The sequence below is a fragment of the Phoenix dactylifera genome, chromosome 12, assembly GCF_051530095.1.
Source record: "Phoenix dactylifera cultivar Ajwa chromosome 12, Ajwa_hap1_PhDact_Kaust_v1.1, whole genome shotgun sequence".
NCBI lineage: Eukaryota > Viridiplantae > Streptophyta > Magnoliopsida > Arecales > Arecaceae > Phoenix > Phoenix dactylifera.
Window position 1 is genome coordinate 30,570,730 of NC_143201.1, and position 22,285 is coordinate 30,593,014.

At 42.4% G+C, this 22,285-nt stretch overlaps 2 protein-coding genes and 1 pseudogene across 3 annotated transcripts; 1 reads left to right on the plus strand and 2 right to left on the minus strand.

Moving 5' to 3' along the window:
• Window positions 1–453: 453 nt before the first annotated feature.
• LOC103717836 (SPX domain-containing protein 1-like) lies at window positions 454–4,243 on the minus strand. The gene is made up of 3 exons (XM_008806371.6): window positions 3,733–4,243; window positions 2,943–3,066; window positions 454–1,122 (listed from the first exon to the last, which is right to left on the minus strand). Exons 1-3 carry the CDS (start codon window positions 4,015–4,017, stop codon window positions 677–679), a joined length of 855 nt encoding a protein of 284 aa, XP_008804593.3. The 5' UTR covers window positions 4,018–4,243; the 3' UTR covers window positions 454–676.
• Window positions 4,244–7,962: 3,719 nt separating this feature from the next.
• On the plus strand, window positions 7,963–10,942 carry LOC103717835 (DEAD-box ATP-dependent RNA helicase 41 pseudogene; annotated as a pseudogene). The gene is made up of 3 exons (XR_016398066.1): window positions 7,963–8,482; window positions 8,840–8,918; window positions 9,040–10,942. The product of XR_016398066.1 is annotated as a DEAD-box ATP-dependent RNA helicase 41 pseudogene (transcript).
• A 9,844-nt stretch (window positions 10,943–20,786) lies between these two features.
• On the minus strand, window positions 20,787–21,942 carry LOC103717834 (ethylene-responsive transcription factor WIN1-like). The gene is made up of 2 exons (XM_008806370.5): window positions 21,718–21,942; window positions 20,787–21,592 (listed from the first exon to the last, which is right to left on the minus strand). The coding sequence occupies exons 1-2, from the start codon at window positions 21,795–21,797 to the stop codon at window positions 21,058–21,060; spliced, it is 615 nt and encodes a 204-aa protein (XP_008804592.1). The 5' UTR covers window positions 21,798–21,942; the 3' UTR covers window positions 20,787–21,057.
• Window positions 21,943–22,285: the final 343 nt, after the last annotated feature.

Consider the following 22,285-nt stretch of genomic DNA (forward strand, 5'->3'; position numbering starts at 1 on the left):
TAATTTGGTCCCATCAGAATACAAAAGAAAACCATTTGTGATTCTTGATCATAGGATAAGAAATTCATGATCGTAAGAATAGCGCTGATCATAAGAGTAGTGATCCTTAACTAAGAACATATGGTCATCACATACTACAGGCCCCTAAATATAAAACATATCGCATTCTGTTACCAAGTTTCTTTCTTACAAAAGAAAAGGAGGAGAAAAAAGAGAGAACTACGAAGGCCATATGGTTCCAGATCTTCCAACTCCATGAAGACAATCAACATATATTGATAGATGGAACGGCTCGAGCGCATGCTACATCTGGACATAAGAAAGTAACGTACAAGCGAAGAACGGTAGTTCATGGACATGCCAAGGAGCCATTTACGAGGTCCAAAAGCTAACCATACAAGACAGAAAAGATTAGCCATCGCTCTCAGCAGCAACACAAGCAAATCGGAGAAATGAGCAATCGTGCAAGATACTCTCGGATTCTTGTATGCGTATTTAGATTTGAGCATTTTACATCTGTTAGAAACCTAGCATCTAATACAGGTAAGCATATAAGCAGCAACGAGAAAAGGGCAAAAATAAAAACAAAGGGGAATCACAATCCCATCTCCGAGCAAATCCCAAGATGCAAGTATCGAAGCTAAATGATCCATGCGCGCGCGCGCAGAGTGTGCGATCATTTTGCCGCTTGTTCAAGCACAGGAATCTTATTCCACCTCTCCTCCAGCCCACTGCTCTGCAACGGTGGCAACGAGAAAACGCTGACTGTGGAACTCCCGCTTCTGATCTCTTTCAGCGCCCGCAATGCTGCGATGGTGCTCTTCATGTACAAGCTCTTCATGTACTCTATATCCTCCAACTCCGGAACCCCTCCTCCGACCAAAGAGGAACCAGGTTTTGATGGCTTCTGCTCTCCATCACCTTCTCCCTCCCCGTCGTCCCCAGATACCGATGGCTGTTCTTTCTTAGGGAAGAGGCGGTCCAGCATGGCCTCACACTCCTTCACCAGCTTGTATAGCAGATCAGTGGTGAAGAATGGCTGCTGGAGCACCTTCTGGATGAAGGGTAGCCGGATTAGAGCCCCTGTCCTCTTGTCGTACTTCTTCAGTATTTTCACCAGCCCTGTTCACATATTAGAAAGAACAGCATCAGCCTTCCGACACTCGAAAGCTGGAGTCCAGGAAAAAAGAAGCGCCAACAGTTGCGAGCCATGCGGTAAACCATGATGAATTCGCTTCTGTTTTTTTTTTTTATTATTATTATTATTTTCCAGAGATGGGTATCCTAAGCTCATTGACCAGAAACAGAAACATCATTTACAAGGTTATTTACTTTTGCCATTAGCCTGTCTGAAAAATAAGATTGGGTACGAAATAGTAAGATACAAGTCAAGCAGTCATCAAGGTACCAGTTTCCCCACAGGAAAACCTAAATTTTTTTCAAAAATTCTCTAATGACTTGTAAGCATGATGAGCAGATACAGCAAGTATCTATACTAACTCACGAGAGCATAACGTAATATTTGACCATTTTGTGAAGTTTGGAGGCAGCTGAGGATTGCCGAACTGATCGATCAACAACTTTGAAAAATTACTTAAATTTCAAACTGCAGAACTCCGTAATGATCAAACATGACTAGAAAAGATGAGAGAAGAAGTTTGTTTAGTTAAAATGGTTCGCATTGTTAGCAGAATTTTGTGCTTCATCTTGGTTGGCGCAAGGAGATATTAGATGTAGTTATGTTTTCAAACATAAAGCTGTTGCATTTCATCTATTTAATAAAGTGCCCTTATTAAGGGAAACATTAAATATCTTAAAACAAAATCAGATTTCACAATTAGGCTAAAAGTTTACTTAGCAAAACTTGAACAGAGTATGGCAATTCAAGTGAAATGCTGAAAACTCCTGTAAACAAACTCACAACAGGGTGCGATTTTTTTTAACAAAGGCTGGCAGGAGTCAATTAAGAGACTTGCTATAGTTCGAGGAATTCCTCCTCTCTCCTAAGAATTGTATCAAACAGGACTGCTATTCTCGACTGTTATCATAGACTCTTATTGCATACTGGTTGGGACTAATGAACATGTCTCATGGTATCATGTACCTCCAGCTACAGCTTTGCTTTTAGCGTCTCAATCTGATGTGGTCCGAATCTCCTCCGTTCTACTCAGGTTTGAGCTATACTAGCATAACAAGATAGCTCGTATAAAAACCTCGCATGGATAATGTGCCCATTTTTCTCCCCCCAGCCCGGGGAAAACTAAAGGAGCAGCAAACTATACAATAACAAGTCCCAGGCTATTGGCGGGTAAAAAAAAAAAAGAAAAAAGCTGAACGTCAGATGTGTAACTATTTTTCGTAAAATCTACATGTTACGCTCGTAATTAATCAAGAAAGCTCATCAGGTTTTTGATGGGTCAACTTATAATTCCACACACTATCTGACTTGCAACAGGTCAGCTCCCATGAAAGTTTCTACAATGCAAGGTCCCGCACATAATTCACATTTTAAATTCATAAATTATGATGTAAAATTGTTCAATTAATTTACTAAGAAGCGCCTGCATGGTGGTGCCTTGTGCTTATCGTCACACCACCGCTCTGTTCTGAAGTCAAGCAATGTATACATGTGGATTGAAGAGTCCGCTCATCTTAAGCTACAGCTATGAATCCTTCTACGTGTGTTGCAACAATACTTAGCGGATAATATATTATCTGTACGACCACGGAGCCAAAATTAGCCTCGGACAAGAAGCATGGTGCATTGGTGCTACATGTAGATCAAAATTCGATCGGGCGCTCAATTATAAAATATTAGATCATTTTTATAAATCTTTTATAGAAGTGAGATGCATGACGGGTGGGGTGATCGCAACAAGCTTGACTGATGAAAACTAAGGAGGTCCGAGGACTTGATATATATGGGGGCGGGGACTACTTACCGGTGTAGTTGAGGGCGCTGTAGTTCTCGAGGAGGACCATCTCTCCGTGGAAGTCCACGATCTCCTTCCTCACCTTCATCAGCTCCAGCTTGGACTCCGCTCGAGCTACTCGGTCCTGCAGCTCCTGCGACGCCGCACAACCATGCCTTTGTTAGCTACCAATGGAACGCGAGCCAACCGCGCCAAAGAAATATAGCCAGACACGTACAATGTACCGACATAACGGAAACGGAACGGAGCCACGTGCCGCGTGAAAGGAGGGAGGAGGAGGTGGACAGAGAACAAAAGCCAAGCCAAGCCAAGCCAAGCCAAGCCAAGCCAGGCGAGGACTCGTGTCTGCCAGCTGGCAGGCGCAGAGGAAACCTCGTTCGGAACGGAAACGGCTCTCTTTGGAATATTCGCGCGGCGAAACAGATCGATTATAATGGAAGACGGGACGGGAGAGGAGTGGCTATTAAAAAAGAAAAAGAAGAAAGAAGCGGTGGCGGACTCACTGACAGCGATCTGAAGGGAAAATATACAACGAATTAAATTGATGATGGTGATGAATGATCCCGGGGAAAAGCAGAGGAAAATTCGAGAAGAAAGTGGTTGGGGAGCGACGCCTTTAACGAAAGGGAAAGGAAATCCGAACTATTGCGCCGAACGGAAACAAAAAAAAGAGAGATGATAATACCTAATTCTCAAGAGATATCTTCCACTTTACCACTTTATCCATTTTATTAATTAATTTAGTTAATTAATTAATTTAAGAGGAGGAGGAGGAGGAGGAGGAGGAGGGGAGGCGGACCTTCTGGCGGATGATATACTCCTCCTCTTTTTCGACGAAGAAGGCGTTAAATTTCTCGAGCTCGGCTTCCAAAAGCCTCAAGAAATCCACCTCCTCCCGCGTCATCGCCGCCTCCGACGCGGCAGCGCTGTCACCATCATCGGCCACCCTGGGCCTCTTGGCCGGCCGATCCCCGCCGCCGATGAGCTTGAGGCGCTTCTTGAGCTCCTTGTAGGACAAGAACTTGTCCCTCCATTCCGGCAGCGTCTCCTCGATCTGGTTGCTGAGGCTCTTCCCGAACTTCATCTCCAGATCCGACAACGAATGAACGAACTGAGTAGATAGATGGATGGATGGATAAATTCGTGATGGTTGAACAGGCGGGAGAGAGAGAGAGAGAGAGAGAGAGAGAGAGAGGGAGGGAGAAGATGGAGCGGGAGGCGATGATATAAGTATATAACGAGAGGAGTGGTTGAAGGGAGAACGGGGAAGCGGAGAATATTCGAGGATCGGAGAGAGAATATTCGGCGGGGAGGATATTTGGGGTATTATTCCTTCCCTTGGCGTTGGGAGCGGGGCCTCGCTTTCCGTCCGAACGCGACCCCTCCAGCCGGGCGCGGTACGTATCTCCTTCGCGAGCTCCCTATCCTTCCACGTGTGACCGCCACAAGCCGAGGCTCGTGGCTCGGCTTGGCTCCTGAGTTAGTACTACGTCTTTACATCTCAGAGCACGGCCTTGGGGACCGGATGGAAGCTGGAATGATTATTTCTTTCTCATTACGCTAGGGCACCTTCCCGAAAATTAATGGATAGAAGATTATTGCCAATTAATTCCATTAATCTTAAATATCATCGCTCTCGTGTACCTTTTGTCTGATTGATAGGAATATTCCCCTGCTCGAGTATCTTAGAAGCATCTCAGTGGATATTCTCCGCCAGATGAAAAAGAAGCTGTGTCTTCCTTGTGCGCTTTCTCTCTCTCTTTCCCCGTCATCCCTCTCAACCTTATGTCCAATTTCTAAACATCATTAATGATAGTTCACCATCACTCACCTCATATTCATATTATATATATATATATATATATATATATATATATATATATATAATGACGGAAGCTTGCTGGCTTCTCATGGAAAAATATAGATATATTTCTTCATACGGATAAAAACTATGCTTTTCCTCATGGAATATGACTGCTACTAATCATAATGAATAGTAGTTAATAATGAATTATCTTTCATGCTATAAATATAAGAAGAAAAAAAAGGGAACAAGAGCTGGATCATTTTAAAAGGAAGAAAAGAATGATATAGTAATAATAATAGGTAATGCTTTACGTAATTGGCATCGATCTGAAATTATCAATAAAACCAAGATGATTGTTTGATGTGATAATACCAACAAGCCATGATATACATTTGTGAAGAAAATACTCAGTTATTCTCTTTCATTTCTTGCTTGAAAGCAAGGATTTTAGTTATTTAATATTTTGAACAATGCAAATAATTAATTTCAGTTACTTTGTTATACTTATTTCATTCAACCCAGCCTCCCCCCCCCCCCTCCATTTTAACTAGATTAATCTAAAAACAGAAACTTGCCCTATTTTTTGTGACACATTGGATCGGGAAAAAATAATATTTATGCATTCATGTACTAAAACTATAAAACAAAAATTTTAGTTAGAATTTAAAGTTTATAATGACCATAGTGGTATGATTTACTTGGTGCGCCGGATAAACCAAGCCGATGGCTGATGAGAGAACTTGCTCGACTTGGCTACTTAACAGAACGTAGAATGATTGATCAATTGGGAGCAAGTAATGATAAACACGTGTGCCCTAATTAGGCCAATGCACAGTGACCATTTTATACTCTAGTATGTCACTATATATAGGTGAGAAAGAAAGAAAATATTTTGTATCTCAGCATGCCCTCATGGACACTACTCGTAGTACAATATTTTTTGGAAATAAAATTAGGTGGCCTTCTAGTTTTAGATTCCGAGTGTATCTTTCACGCAAAAGAATGATTGATCCTCTTTTACAACATCAATCACTGGATCACGCCTCCCATAGATTTTAAAGAACTCTAAACTTTTTTTTATCCACATGCATAGATTTTGAAGTGGCCATTACATGATCCAACAGTTGGTGCTACGAAAGAAAATGAACCATCCTAAGCCTCTAGCTTCGCCTTCCCTCGAAATATTCTTTTTGTATTCTCACTCTATTTTCTAGTATTTCATCCTCTTGACATGATATAGATGGAAGGAAGCAGAGGAGCGTAAGGCTGGAGGATTTATGCACTACTTGCGATACTGGTCCTTCTTATGAAATAAAAGCAAAGATTAAATTTTATATTTGAACAGAGGGAAGAGCGCGCGAGAGAGAGAGAGGTGCGAAGAAAGGCATATCCCGATTTCTTTTGACAAGCTCTTGCTCTGGACGTCGACAAAAGGAATAGCGGGCTTACTTTAAGAACGTTGGATATATTAGAAAATGGTCGCCATGGCAGCTCCTGCAGTTTAATATGGTGAAAGGGTTCGTCACAGGACGAAAAAAGAATGGCTGCAAGCATATTCCGTCTCTGGATCCATTGTGCCCCGTGCTTCTTTATGATGCCATGGCATATTCTTTCTTTCTCCAGTAATATTCCCTACCCTTTTTTTATATTCACAGTCGAGACCTGGACTTTGACCGAGTGGTAAACACCCGGCCAAGCTGCTTTTTATTTGACTATCGTTCACCATCCCCCACCATGCAAAGAGAGAGATCATTTAAATGATCATGTACTTGGCAAAAAAGCAGAAGCAGCCCAATATATTTGGAGGCCTTAAGCCGGTTTATTTTTGAAGCTCTTCCTGCAGTTGGCCGGCCTAAGGCGAACTTACAGGGAGGCCCTTTTTTTTTCCATTTTGTTTTTGAGGGCTTTCCTACGGTGGGTCTTCTTTCGGCCAGAGCTTTAGGCGACTGTCTAAGCCGTCTAAGGGTTGGATCGGTCATGCAAATAAGCTTAAGTTTAAGTAATATTTAGATATTTAGAATCATAAGTCATCCCATTTATCTATCCATGTTAATTGATACGGCATGCATCATATAGTTTCGACTAAGTTATTTTTCAAACTAGAAGTTTCTACAAATTTGGAGCTCCTTGTCTTCTTGACCGGGGTAACAAAAAGCCGACTCAACATAATGATCTTTCTGAGCAAAGTGACCGTTGCTGGATGAAGGTCTGCCTTGTGAACCTTAAATATGGGACAATCTTCCTAGTAAATTGGAAGCGCCAAGCTAGCAACTCCAATAAGTATCATCCTAAAACACTCAAGCATCTAAAACCAAATTTAAGGCACTTAATTATTACCCTAGAAACATTTCAAGACCATGTCAGACAAAAATATAGCGTGATCAGTGCAGATAAAGCTTTAGTAGCACATTAAACAAGAATCTTCATTTTTTTATTTGAGCTGCAATTGGAGGTGGCACCAGCTTCTAGGGGTCTGCCGATATGGTCATAGCAACTGGTCTCTCAGTACTGTGTTGACCTGTCTTGCATCTTCGCTCAAGGAAGAAAGAACTGAACGATCACTTGCCAACGCACACTAACTGATTGGGATGATTAAAATGTAAACAATGTGCTTTCAAGCATGTCCTCAAGAAAACATTTAACTTAAAATGTAAATAATGACCATATTAAAACATGCTTACCTTCCTATTTCTGCCATTGTTCTTTTCAGGTGGAAACATGTTAAGATCAATCAAAGCCGACTAATTAGAATCATTGTAACTTTTTATTTTCGCATGTGGATCAATCATCAAAGAGCAAGAGAGAAGACAAGAAGATGGAATTACTCTTGCCTTATTTTGCCAACCTTCTACATGTTGATAGAAATATTACTATAAAGGCTTTAATTGCAACCCAAACCAGCCATTCGGATAGGTGATTAGAATTGTTATTACCGATTATTTTTTGCTCATGGATCAATCATCAAATTAAGGGCAGCAGAGAGGATTAGAAGATGAAATTACTTTTGCCTGATTGGACTAATCATAAACATCTTAATGAGAAGCATTACTACAAACAGTTTGATGGCACTATGCATGAGATTAGAAGCAGTTTAAATAGTAACATAGGGCATGCATGGTATTCTGCAGGCCAAGGAATATCCGGAGGCATTAATTGGCTAATGTATAGATAGCCAGGGTAAATAAAAACCGATAGCGAGTTTTTTGTTTCTTGTTTTTTGCTCCTCTTTTTTTTTTTTTACCCCGCGCACTCGCGCGAGCGCGTCTGTGTGCGCGTGGTTGGGTGGGATTCGCGAAAATAGCGGGAGAATAACCCCAAAACCCCACACCCTCGCTGGCTTCACAGCACCGGACAACTGATCGAACGCCCATCCGTCCCTACGATTTTCCACAACAATAACCGAAAAAAAGGGAACGTCCATCCGGTGCCCGAATCTCCGGCAAGTCCCGCCGGCCGACGAGCATGGCTTTATTGACTTTGGAGTTGGCCATCGGAGGATATCATATCACCTGTTCTTGTCGGGGAACGAGAAAGGAATTCCAGACTATGGGTTTGGTCCGGTTATCGGACTGGCTAGGGTCCGAGATCAATTTTGGATTTTAGAAATCTTTTGAATGAAATTTTAGAGGAATCGATATCTATTAGGTTTGGAGGGGAGGCGGACGAGGGGCCCTCTGTGTCACCTCTCCGCCTCCGCGATCGCATCAATCGGCTGCCGCCACTGCTGCTGCAGCCGGACCAAGTCAGTTTCCCCTCCCCTTGCCCCTCTCTCTCCCCATCTCCTCCCTACTTCCATCCCCCGCCCCTCTTTCAGTCTTTGAAATCCAAAGCCCATGCAGATCTTGATCTCTCTTCCCGCCCTGATTGATCGACTTTTTTTTCCCCTTTTCCTTTGCTATTTCTCAATAATCAACGGCCAGGCAGTGCAACCATCGCCTTACTCAATGGAGAAGGCCGGGCCGCATTCTCTATCTTCCTCGATGAACAACTGCTTTTGTATATGATGCTCAATATGATTTTTTTTATATATATATACATGTGGATATATAATTTCTATTTTCGTAAGGTGGTACTCGTCGCCTGCTCATCACTGGTGCAGTTTTTCTTACAGGCTCCAACGATGGATGGCAGCAGGACTTCTTCTCATCGGCTTGCAGCTGTTGGTGATGCAGCTGAAGGTAGCTAGCGGCATCGACATTTCTTTTTGTTTTTTAATTTCTTTCTTCATCTTTCGAGCCTTATCATATGTATTTTTGTTTTTTTTCTTGGTGCTTGCATCGCCCATTGGACCTGGAACAGGGAGGGAGCAGAATCTTAGTCTGATACTGTTACATCAAGGCTCAGCTCAACTATTGGCTGGCATTTATCTTTTAGTCTTCTAATTCCATCGTGTATTTGTAACTACAGTTTTTCTTTTTGGGCGATCTTACCAGCGCTTGGTTACATGCATTGCGTGAGATCTCGACCTTCTTAGTTATTTCTCGTTTACTTTTATGTTAGAGAGGACCGCAGCCATCCTGTAAAAATACCTGTCAGTGATGAATGCTTTTATGTTAGAGAGGATAATAGACCCATTTCACAATCCTTATCCACCGATCAGATTGAATCTTTGAGAAGCAGAATTGGCATCTGTGTTGAGGGGAACTCCGTTCGCTCCAGATTGGTCCTTCTCTTCCTGCAATCTTCCTCGGAAGCTTGAACAAAATCTTGAGTCTGCTGGCTACTTCATACCTACACCAGTTCAAATGCAGATCATCCCCGCTGCACTGATTAATAGAAATATGCTTGTTTCTGCTGACACTGGTTCCAGAAAGACTGCTTCTTTTCTAGTTCCCATAGTTTCACATTGCTGGTATATTTGACTTCAGCACATTACAGACCAGAAAGGGCCATTGGCGATGGTTCTTGCTCTGTCTAGAGAGATATGTGTGCAGGTGGATTGCAGGCCAAGATGCTTGGAAAGGGTCTACCTTTTAAAACTGCCCTTGTGCTCGGTGGAGATGCCATGGCTGGGCAAGTATACCGAATTCAGAAAGGTGTAGAGTTGATTGTCAGCACTCCTGGAAGGCTGATTGATCTCCTAACCAAGCATGATGTATATCTAAATGAGGTTTCTGTTCTGGTTTTGGATGAGGTGGACAGCATGGTGCAGAAAGGGTTCCGAGATCAGGTGATGCAAATCTTCCAAGCACTCTCACAGTCTCAGGTGTTGATGTTCTCAGCGACTATTTCTGAAGAGGTCGAGAAGATGGCAAGCTCAATGGCTAGAGACTTGATACATGTCACATGTGGGAAGCCAAGCAGACCCAGCAAATCAGTTAAATAGGTAGTCATTTGGGTGGAATTTAAGCAGAAGAAACAGAAGCTTTACGAGATATTGATGAGAAAACTGCATTTTAAACCACCCATTGTGGTGTTTGTGGGTTTGAGGCTTGGAGATTATCTTTTGGCTGAAGCAATTACTGGTGTGACTGGATTGAAAGCTCTCTCAATTCATTGTGAGAAGTCAATGAAGGATAGGAGAGACAGTTTGAGGCTGTTTTTGACAGGGGAGATATCTGTTCTTGTCTCTACTAGGGTTTTGGGGCGGGGGGTGGATCTGTTGAAAGTACGGCAGGTGATAGCTTTTGACATGCCGAGTTCGATGGCAGAATATGTTCATCAGGTTGGAAGGGCATCTAGAATGGGAGAGGAGGGTGTTGCAATTGTCTTTGTGAATGAGGAGGACAAGAAGCTGTTTAGGGAGCTTGTCCAGCACCTGAAATCTGCAGGAGCTGCTGTTCCATGGGAGCTTGCAATTTCACAGTTTCCAGTAGGCCCTTTTCTGCTAAACAGGCAACAGAAGAGGAAGTATGGTTCTTAAAATATTCTTGCATGGCAGGTGGGAGACAGATGCATTAATTGGGTGCTTGCTCACTAGGGGAAGTTTTAACAGCTACTGGACCTTCAGATGATTTCTTTTAGTTCTAGCGGTGGTTCGTGTCAGTTGAAGAGCCTAGGCATCTCAAATGTTGGTGGATCTGCTATGGCTTCTGAGAAACATTCATATAGAGTTGAAGGAGGTATCAAGATCTTCTCTCCAAAAGCGACACCAAGTATGCATCTTCTGGCTTTCAAATGTTCTTGGGATTTTTTTGCTTAAATATCTGTTATTGGTATTTTTCTTCCAGTGAATAAATTAGCAAATGACTTTAATTTTTCACATTTTTGCTTTATCTTCATTGGACATCAACTGCAGAAGCTCTACAAACACCTAAAGGTGTTATATTGGCTGTTTACCTCAAGGTGTTATATTGGCTGTTCATTGCTGGCATTTTGTACTTCCTCTAATTTATGCTTCTCAATTGATTTTCTTATGAGAATCATGAATTGCAACCCAGGGCACTTGGATAGTGCAGTGCTGCTACGAGTTTTACTTGCACAATTTTTCGATATGGGTTACAAGATGAGTATGCAAAACAGTTGATGACTTTTTTTCATGAACTTAGTGAAACCACCGCTAAGAACACAGAATATAGTACTAACCAAATGGTGCAAGCTTCTTTTATAAGCTTCACAATTTTTAAGTGCTTTGTGCATTCCAGAAGGTGTGAAGGGAGTGAAGGATGAGGAGGCCTCCTGTTTATTTTTGTGGGGTACTACAACTTATGTATGGCATAATTAGAAAGTGATGAAGCATCTTTTCAGACTCCTAAACACTTGCTCAGAGTAAGGTGTGTGTGATGGAATAACTTCGTTTTGACTCTGAATATTGTTTCCAGTAATCATGAGTAACATAAGGGAGGAAAAAATGGCATGTCTGTGGATACATACATGCATCTTTAGGCAATTATGTATATGTAGTTCCTATATTCTTATTTCTTTAAGTCTTTATAAATCCTACTAGCATATCACATTCCGATGGCTCATTTTATTTTTGGTCATCTGAGAAAATGAGACAGATTGATATCCTGAAGTCTTTGGCTGCAAGCTTCTGCTTCTGTTTTCATTATTAAGAAATAAAAAACCTCAAATCATGCCTGATTAGTATGTAAAAGTTCAGCCTTTATCTTCCTTAGTAGGTCAATAAATGTGGGTTAGAGGCTACGTTTGATCAAAGGTTGTATAAGTAATCATGGTTCCTCTCACATTTTGCAGCAAGTCTTGCCAGAAGATTGGTCACCTTCTATCTTACAATCTATACCCTTGGCACTGTTTTCCCTTGAATCTTCTTAATCATAACCAGATACAATTGAGGTTTCTAAAAGTACAGAGTTTTTTTTTCAATAATTGTTCCAAAGAAATAGTGTACTTGGTCTCCAATACTGTTTTTGCTCCACAGCCTCGTTGGAAACCAGATATTCCCATGGGCTAGCTTTATTTGGAACTTGTTTTCCATTCTATCAGTGCCAAAAGGATAGAGTTTCATGTCCAGACATCTCCACCACATTGCAGCTTCATTGGTTCAATGAAGCTTTGTGAGGTGTATCACTTTTCTGCTATCATCTTTGAGGTCTAGATGAGATGTGGTTAGGGCTGTACATTGTGGTTTCTTGCATTTGCTGTTCTAATCATACTTGTTGTAGACTGCCCTTCAGATGTCTCAGGCAGCTTGAGTGAGGTATAACACTAGGCATGTTTTATCAATCCCACAATACAAATGCATGCTCTGTGCTCCTTGGAGAACTTTTTGTGTTGTTGAGTTTGTGGTGTCTGTTGTTTTATCAGCTAAAAGATGATTATAAAAATATGCATTTTATTAAAAAGGTATGCAGGAGTGCAGTGCCTGTATACTGGCTTTGCATTATAAGCAGTTGATTAACTGGTCTATGTTAGAAGTTGTGATATGCTAACTCCTAAGATGACATGATGATACAATGACTCAATTCCAGCTTCAATTGAAATGTAAGTCTATGAACTGTCTTCACCATTTCATCCAGTTAATGCTGCCATTGTTCGGTATAGCCAGTGGATGAAACACTTCTTAAAATGGTAACATTTCCGCATCTCCAATATCTTTTGGATTTCTAAGCTTACGAGGTTCTATGAGTTATTTTCATAATCGATATGCATTGGATCACTGACATTTTATTTTAATTTTTTAACATGTTATCATTATGTTAAATTCATTTTCCAGCTTGAAATGATTTGCTTTTATCTTATACTTCTGTGATATTGCTTGTGCTGTTGGTAGAAGTAATGGTTCTTCCAGTGATTCTACTTTAGAGTTTTGCTACTCGTTGCAAATTCAGTTATGTTCATGCTCATGTACTCAGGAAGCATTGGTAAATCCATTTATACTACAAAACAAGATTCGCCATGCACCAGCGAAACTAATATGGGGTTCCTTTTTTAATAGAGTGCAGAAAGATTTCCTGTGGAGACAAATTGACCAAGGACTAGTGTTTTAGGTCTCAGCATGTGTTGGTTAATAATCAATGCATAATGGCCACTAGTTGTAATCAATTGAACTAATCGTGGACAAAATAATTCAGGCTGATAACTGTACATGAACTATTTTTTTAATCTTTTTCTGGTGGTAATATGCAAAAATTAACTACTTGCTTGTATATGGCCCTTTCGCTTTAACATGCACCTGCAAGTGCATTTGTTCTTGATTTGTAAAAGTGACAAAATCAGTGTCTTCAAGATTAAATAACTCATACAGCAATACTAATATGTCAGGTAACAAAAGCAAACTTTAACATCTAGAAGGAAGAGATTTCTGTTTAGCTAGTTAGATGAACTTCAGAATGCATCATAAGAGTTGATAGAGCGGTTCCTAGAAATTCTAAGTTCATATTGTGAGTTCAGAAGCAATAGCCATGAGATGAGATCCTGTCCTTGGTTCCTAGCACCTAAGCAGGGGCTGTAGCAGTCCCGTGCCAGAGGACAAGTTTCGAGCTGGTTTTTTGCTGCGCTCTCTTTAAGTCTGTATGATAGTGGCACATTGATCTACCGGATATATGTTCCTCATTCTTCCTGAACCTTCTATAAATCAAATGGAAAATTGCCCTGGTGGCGAGAAATTCCCACCCACCCCCTCTGTCTCCCAGAAATACACACAGACATCTTGAAAATGGCACTTTATTGGAAGAATCGAATCAAAACACGACAAGTCTATAACATGACATTACTGTAGAGCTTAATAGTCAAATGTTGCGCCCGGAATCCAGATAGAGGGTCTACTTTACACAGAGGTATTGGTAGAGACCGGTTTTCCTACTTGCAGGTTCGCATTCCTTACAGAAAGCATCTGCAGAATATCTTAAATCTTCCAAACAGTCATTTTGCAAAATTCAGATATGTTATGACCCATCATGATCTTGATCTAAATGAGTAAAGCTGTAAAAACCAAATCAAACAAACCACATCCTGACTATTTTGAAACGGCATTGTGAACTTACTCCTCAGTACTCATTCCTGTAAATTCTGTATGCTTTGTTATTGCTAGTCATCCAAACCGGCTTCCATCCTTGTTCTTTCAGGTTCCTAGAAATGTGTGCCGAGAAAGAGTTGCAACGCCTTGCACCATCTCTATGGCTATCATGTTGGGCTTGGACATTGTGCATCCTATATACTATGGAACTACAGGTCTAATTAATTGTTAACTCGGTTTCAATCATATGATAATTTAATATTTTGGAGGTAACAGTAAAATATGTCAGCTTTCATATGTAACATGCACATAAATTAAAATGCTTGAATTACATATATTGCACAGTTTCACAATTGTTAAAACTCTTTCATCTGCAGTGTAGTTTAGGATAATTTTCGTACGGTAGGTGTGCTTGATCAGTCCACACATGAATGGCAATTAAGTGGCTGTTTGCAGGGGCATTGCAGTGCCTTCCATCCGTCTTCCTTCCGAGCACTGATGTCGTGTGCGTATTTTGAAGTCTTAAAAGATAAAGGGAAGTAAACTATTTTATCGTCAAGAAGAGAGAATAAGAAACTTCTTTATGTAATATGAACTTTCCGACTCTGCTACATGAAAAGCTGAATATGTCGAAGTTATTAGCGATGGTGGCGCACGGTGAGCCGTTCCCGTTTATGAGCCTGGGCGAGTGTCTGTTATTCTAAATAGCCTTGGATGTTTTCCATGCTTGTGCCCCAACATCCAGTTAATCCATTAAGTTACTGTTCTCATAGACGCTGGAATCTTCAAATAGGAAGCGTTAGGTGAGGAGGAAATCAATATATAGGTTCTTTCGTCTGCTTCCGATTACTTCAGCTCTTTGATCTTAACCTCTGCTGACTTGACCTCCTACCAGCACTTGTTGGCTAGCTAGATTCTGACGCTTGCTGCAGATTCTGATACTTGTTAGGTTTTAATCGCAGCTGCCCTCCATCATTACGTACGTCTGTAAGCTGGTACGTCACCTCTGAGCTGTACTTCTCGTTACATTTACGCACGACTATCTATTCCGTGGAAAGAGAGACTTCCTATGTGGAGATCAAAACATTCAGAAGCTTAATCTATCTGCAACGGGAGGAGTACAACTGCAAAATGGAACGGTCATCTGACTCGGAAGTTCTATTCAATAGGTTCCAGCTTCTTGTGTGCGACTGTTGGCCTCTTAAATTAAACTTCCAAGAGCATCGATCCATTCTTTTGGATTGCAAACCGGTTCGTGGTTAGGCTCTCGATCGCCATGGCCGAGCAGATTCAGACATTTTCCTTTCCTCCTCGAATACTTTTTTTTTTTTTTCATTCGAGAGAAGGGGAGATGGGAAACCCCACCTTGCAGAGGGCTTCCTTCTAAATGCTTGGTAATCCATCTTCATGCTGTTATCAGCCATCGGAGATCAAGTTCGCCTTGCTGCTCCTCTTTCCATCCATCCATCCATTCCCAATGATTGCATGAAACTCCTCGAGGTTTGCATGAAGCCCTTCCATTGCGCGCTGAAAATTGGCTTCTACCTCTTCGGCCTTGCTTGCGTCAACACGTACCTCCTCGATCTGCACATGAGCAGAGACGTTGCTAACATCCAGAGGCGTTGTGTCGCAAAAGCGTGCATCTTTATTATGGTCTGAAGCGGCGGAAGATGACGGAATTGACCGGACAGGGACGTCTGCCTCTTCTTCTTCTTTTTTTTTTTGGTACATCAGGGACGTCTATTTCCAAGGGCTCAAACTCTGCGGAGCGTGGGGCCCAAGCATCCGGTGGAGTGGAGGCATCCGACGCCCGCTTTCACGGCGTGGTTGTTCTCTACTAAGTTAACGACTGCATGCATCCGGCAGCGCATGGCATTCGCGCCAAAAGCCAGCACTTTCCGAAGCCTTAATTAGGGAGGTAGTTCTACCGGAGCTAGGTTACGAATACGTATATCCCTTTACAACAAACATCTTTAGAGCGTTTTTATTGAGATCGGGACGTGCATGGCTCGGAAGGGGGAGCCCTGATGCATCCTTCTCTTGAAAGGACAAAATATACGCACCACGGGCATCCCTCCCGTTCCCCAAGCTATGATATTTTACGGTGCCTTTGTCGGATTGCCAGCTTTCACTAGTTATGACGGTAATCGCTCGTTTTGCTCCCGACACTTCGAGGCAATGACAAGGACATCAGCTCTAGTTGGGAGTTGCATGCTTTTAATCTCTCGATGAGATGGCACATTTATGATCCAGCAACTGCTGTTGCAGTCCCTACTCAATTCATTCCAGCTTCTGTAATCTTGCAGCGAATCCCTGCAGCTGATTTATATCCCCTTGGTGTTGGGAACTGTTGCATTTGGGGGGCCTCTCACCCTTTAATTCCTCAGACTATAGCTTTCGGAAACAAACAAGGCCAAGCCTTCTAACTGGGATGATATATGCTCTTTCTGCATAGCTCTTGGTTCCTCTCCAGTAGCAGTACTTTCAACCACCCATTACTAAGGAAGCAATTCTTACCTTGTTACTTGCCTTGTAAATTTTAATAGGTAGATTCTATCTAGAGGCAAGTGCATGTATTGTTCTACCGTTCCTTTGTTTCCTTTAAAAAGATCACCGAACCATTCGCTTCTTTGTGGTGCAGCAGCTCAACTAGTAGGGCGTCATAGGTACATTGCTGATCAAGCACGAACATTGTGTGACCCCCCAACCCCCAACCCACAAAGAGAGAGAGAGAGAGAGAGAGAGAGAGAGATTGACAGCAGGAACTTTTCGATGCCTCTGATAGCTGCTACATGAACAATCGAGGTTCCTACTAAAAGTGCACTATTTCCTAAAATATCTGGATTATTTCAGCAGTTGTAATTATTCAACTAATGGTCCAACATCATCATTCTGTGATTAAAAGCCTGCTAACATTACACCTGTCATACCCCGCTCCGATAGCATGAGCCAAGCACGTGACAGATGGCTGCACATCATCCATACAGGTTTTAATCCCATAGGATATGCAAAGCTTACTTTTTTCATTTTCATATATCATCCAAATACTCATGCAATGGTATTAAGCAGTAATTAGAATTCTAACATAATTAAGCAAATGACAGTCTTACAATATCTGATAATAAGAAAAGTTCGTACACAGACCTTATCAGATTATTTATTCAAAAGGAACAACAATCAATCATCACAATTAGAATTCTAACATAATTAAGCAAATAATTATAGTCTTACGATCTTAATTGGATAATAAAAAATGTTCATACAAATACTTTTCTCAAATTATTTATTCAAAAAGACCGACAACCAATCATCTAAGTTTCAAATCTTTTCTGCTCAACCAGCCCTAGTCGCATATATTTCTCTGCATCTAGGAAAAAAATAAAAAAGAGATATTAGGCTTTATAGGATCAGTAATTTACCAATACTTTTAGTTGGATCAAGCATGATATGCAACTTTTCTAAATATAAACAACTTGACAATTTCTAGATATAGAGTATTTTTTATATGCATTTATCAACATATATACTTTTTTGAAAATATGCCATGCTTTTGATCAATGTTTTCTCCAAATCAATATCGATAAGTCATAAACTCTCTCTCAACCTTTGGTGACTATGGCCACGATCGACCCCATGACAAAGTTTGAAAGAGACTAGTATCTGAATACATAATATATTATCCATTAGCATGTGCCAGCGATCATCCCCAACCAGATCCAAAAATTCTTCTAGTAAAACTAATCATGGCATATAAGAAATTTGTTAACTTATTAGGCCTTCTTCCTTGATCCTACTTATCACTAAATTCATGATACCCCTCTGAAGCTCCATATCCCATCAATTCCTAGTTTTAAATTCTATTAACTAGGGATTTTCATTTTAGAAGAACATGCCAAAATAGGATTTATAACGTTACCTTAGATGCTAGGCTCAATCCTTAGATCTGATGCTTCTCTAGAGTTGAAGGCTCTGATTAAAATAACAAACATTGTGGCCCTCAATCAAAAAAAAAAAAAAAAGATGAGAGATAAAAGGAGAATAGAGTGAAGAGAGAAAAACTCAGCCTGGGATCAATCAGAGGTTTCAGTCTGATTAGTTGGTGATAGAGAGAGGGGAAGGGAGAGAAAATAAGAGTTGAATTCATCGCCGGTTTGTGGGTCACCTTGAAAGAAGAAAGTGGAGAGAAAAAAATCATGAGAATGGAAAAAAGAAAAGCAAAAAGGAAACATAAAGATGATGATGGACGGGAAGGAGGAAGAGAGGAAAGAAGAGAGGCTAGGGGGTGAAGGCAGTCCGACGAGGCGTAGTAAGCATGGCCAGTGGTCCAGCAGCATGCAATGGCGACGGTGGCCCGCTGCATGGGCAAAAAATAGATGAAAATGGTCAAGCAGAATAGTGTAAAAATAGGTAAAACAAAGCTTGGGTTCTCGGTCTACTTGTCGAAGACCCTCAAAGAGAGGGTGAAATGAGGAGTAGGGAGGGTCAGGGTAGTGTAGGCTCGTGGTGAGGTGGCTGCGGCCTCTAGTGTATTGTAGTGCTCTGGCCGCTTGCATAGAAGAAATAGGATGGTGAGAAGAGAAAGGGAAAGCACCCCTCACTGCCTTTGCGGTAGCTTTCTCAGCCAAAGAGATCATGATGGAGTCAGGGATGCTTACCGGGACTGGTGAAGGAGGCGGATCTTGACCGAAGTGGCAGCTTTCGATAGAGAAAATGGGTGCAATTTGGAATAGAAAAAAATAGAAAGGAAGGGTTGAGAGAGAAAATCGGAGTGTAGCTAGGTGGTGGTGCTCGATCATGGTGGCATGGTGGCTATCGAAGAGGAGGAAGAAAGAGAGAGGAAGGCTCTAGGGCTCAGTGGTGGTTCGATCAGCTAAGGGAGAAGAGATTAAGTAGAGGGATCAGAGAGAGGTGATAACATTGACAGTTTCGAGGATTAGCTTATTCGTACTGGCCTTCGGTTGTTCTGCACCGGCCATGGCTTTATCTCCTCGGTTAAGGCTGAGGTGGAGTATTGCGATTGCTCTCCTCTATTCCCTATTTTTTTTTCTAAATTTAAATGGAAGTCAGCAACATCTTTCAATTTTAGTTCAACCAAAGTCAGCAAACAGTCTGCGAACTTTGGTTGCTATTAGGTCCAATTAGAACGGTTCTCAGAACACCTAAAAAGGCCAATTATTTGATCTAATGTTGGCCACTAATGCTTGCTAATCTCAAATATCACATCATGTTAGGAGAAGGTCACCTCACTTTATGCAAGCAAGAAAAGTCTATAACTTGCATGAACATCTGAAAATTTGCGGTTGGTTGGTCAAATATTTTTCCTTATATGATTTATTATGTCGAGTTTTTGTTATTGTATATGTTGCATCAAAACCATTGCTCAGCCTATTGTAGATGATGGAGTATCGATCAACCATGGAAAGATGCATATCTACACACACACAAAGGGAGCAAAAGAGGTTGTTGGAGCTGCGGGACCGAGAGGCTATCAATGCTTAAGTTAGGCAAGGCTTTGAAAATCGGCAAATTAGGGAAAAAAAGTAAAATAGAATAAACTGATGTGCAAACTTGATAATCTAGGCTCCTTTTTATATATATAGAGTCGTCCCACAAGGGTTGGATACTTGAGACTTGGAGTCTGAAATTTACACTCTGCCGTTCCATGTGTCGGCCTATGAGAAATAGAACGATTTTAGGCCACATCAGTAAACGATGCTTATGGGATGTCATGAACGAAGAGATTCGAACCATCAATTCCTAGCTAGAGTGGTGGATTATCTTGTCTCCAACATTGAACCACGTCTCATTGCAAGCTGTCATCAACTATTCGGAAGGGTGCTGATTTTTTTTTTTTTTTTTTTTGATATATTCTAGTAGAAGAAAGTTTGGGAGCCACGAAATTTTTACGTAGTAGTTCCAACGGAAAGGTGCAGCCGGTGCCGTACATGCGCTTAGGAATTATTTTTTACGAAAGTGCCCCATTTACCGTGTGTGCCGTGTTGCCCCAAAAACAGCGTATATTTTTCAGCGCTTGGCTACGGCCCGGCGCCCCACACTGGAATTTCCAGGATAGCTTGTTTGAATGCTCCATCTACCCATCATTACGCGAGCGGGGCCTTTCTGCTGTCGATGCGGGTTTCATCATTGGTTATAGCAATGATGTTGCTCCTTTTCTTTCTTTTCCTTTCTTCCATTGGTTCCAAGTACTGTTCCGCTTATTAGGGGCAGAATGTGTTCTTTTCCCTTTTTCCGATCCGAAGTCTACCGAAGGCAGATTTGTAGATGCTCATCAGTTTGTTAGGGCCGGGGGATGAGATGAGATCGTCAAATTTCATATACCTCCGCATGCATTCTTTTCAGCTGGTGAAACCTAGGAACAGAAAATGAAATAGTAATCAATTCGATCGCTTCTGCCACGGAGGAGGCAGCACCGAGACCGCCAGCTCCGGGAACGCTCACTTTCAGCTGAGACCCACTGGAATTGACCCCCGAGCATAAGTTGCTGGACACGTATGAGTCAGAAGACGATTCTCTTATGTCCATTATGTGAAAGTTCCCTGGCAGAAGCGGATCCAATCAAAGGTGAGTTATAAAGCGATCGAGAAGGTCTACTCTATCTATCTATCCACAGCCTGATGTATGATGGGATAGTTGCGAGCAGGGGGGGAGCAAAACAAAGCTTAGAATATATATCTTAATTAGCTCTTTATTTCCTTTTCGAGTGGGCGCTTACAGCGAGATACACGACAAGCTTTCACGTGTTGATCAGGGGAGGCTGCTATAAGTTGCAAACACAGAAAGATCGATGAGCTACATATATATTATCGGCTATCGACATGCATGCGCGCAGAATATAGGTTTCAATATACAAAACCTAATTCAGAAGCACCGCGCCAACCAACCAACCAACCAACCAACCAACCAACGAAGCCTGCCAAATCCGTCAGCTGTGATGGGGACTACAGGAGAAAGCTGCCTTCACTTTGTAACGCTCCATGTGAAGGTGACGCTGGGCAGTTGCTCCTGTTGAGGAGCTCCTCTATCATCTGCAATGCGATCCTGTCCTCTTCGTCCATCCCCTGCGACGTCCCCTCCACCGCTGGCGTGGGCGGCGCCACCTCCCCCTCGGCGTTGCTCCCCGACTCCTGCTGCTCCGCCTTGCCGAGCTTCACGGTCATGACCCAGTTGGAGTCGGCACGGGCGCCGGCCCGCTTCTGCCACACCCCGATGTGGGACTTCTCGGTGTCGAGCCGGAGGCAGGTGAGGGACGGCGATGGCGTCTTGCAGCACCGGCGGAGCTTTGCACTGAGGACCTCCGACAAGCCTGTGGAGGTGGTGCGACCGTTCTCGTTTGGCCCGGCATCCCTGGCCGGGGTTTTGGAAACCGGAAAGTTGGTCTTCGCATTGCGGCCGCTCATCAGCACTGCAGCCTCGTCGTAGGCCCGCGCGGCCTCCTCGGCCGTCTCGAACGTTCCAAGCCACACCCTTCTCTTCCTGCACGCCAGACACAGACAGAAAAGGAAAGGTATGCTCTTTTTTTTCGTTTTTTTTATGGGCACCGGGAGCGTAGTGGCTCGTGGCGGCTCAAAAATGCAACAAGCGCGGTTGAGAGTACTTACAGGAGCGGGTGGCGTATCTCGGAGACCCAGGAGCCCCAGTGGCGCTGCCTGACTCCTCTGAACTTCTTCGACTGTACCATGTTGCAGGAAAAGCACCTCTGGTAGCCGGACAGAGAGGCCAGAGGGTCAGAAAGAAGAGAAGTAAAGATAGCGCCTTGGTTCCAGCGAATATAAAGTACGCAGCAGGAGAGCGGATGTGATAGAGAATGTGCAGGGGTGCGGGCGTAAGCTGCGGGGTGAGGTGTCGGTGAAGCGTGGCCAACCGTAACCACCATAGTACACTGGTAATAAACCCGGCCACCTACACCCTTGGAGGAACAATAATGGGAGCCTTGATTTCTCTGATACTGTGAGCTACTGCCATGGTAAATGGTGACCCTAGACTGGGGTAGGAGAAAGCCTTCTTCTTTTTCTTTTTCCTCTTTCTGGTCAGGAGAGTTATAGATCCCTACCAAACAAAAAAGAGGGATAGAGATGTACCCAGCAGGAAAAGGAAAGAAAAAAAAGAGAGAGAAGTTGCGAGTTTTGCTGGTGACACATGCCGAAGTAATAGCAGGCACGTGTTTGC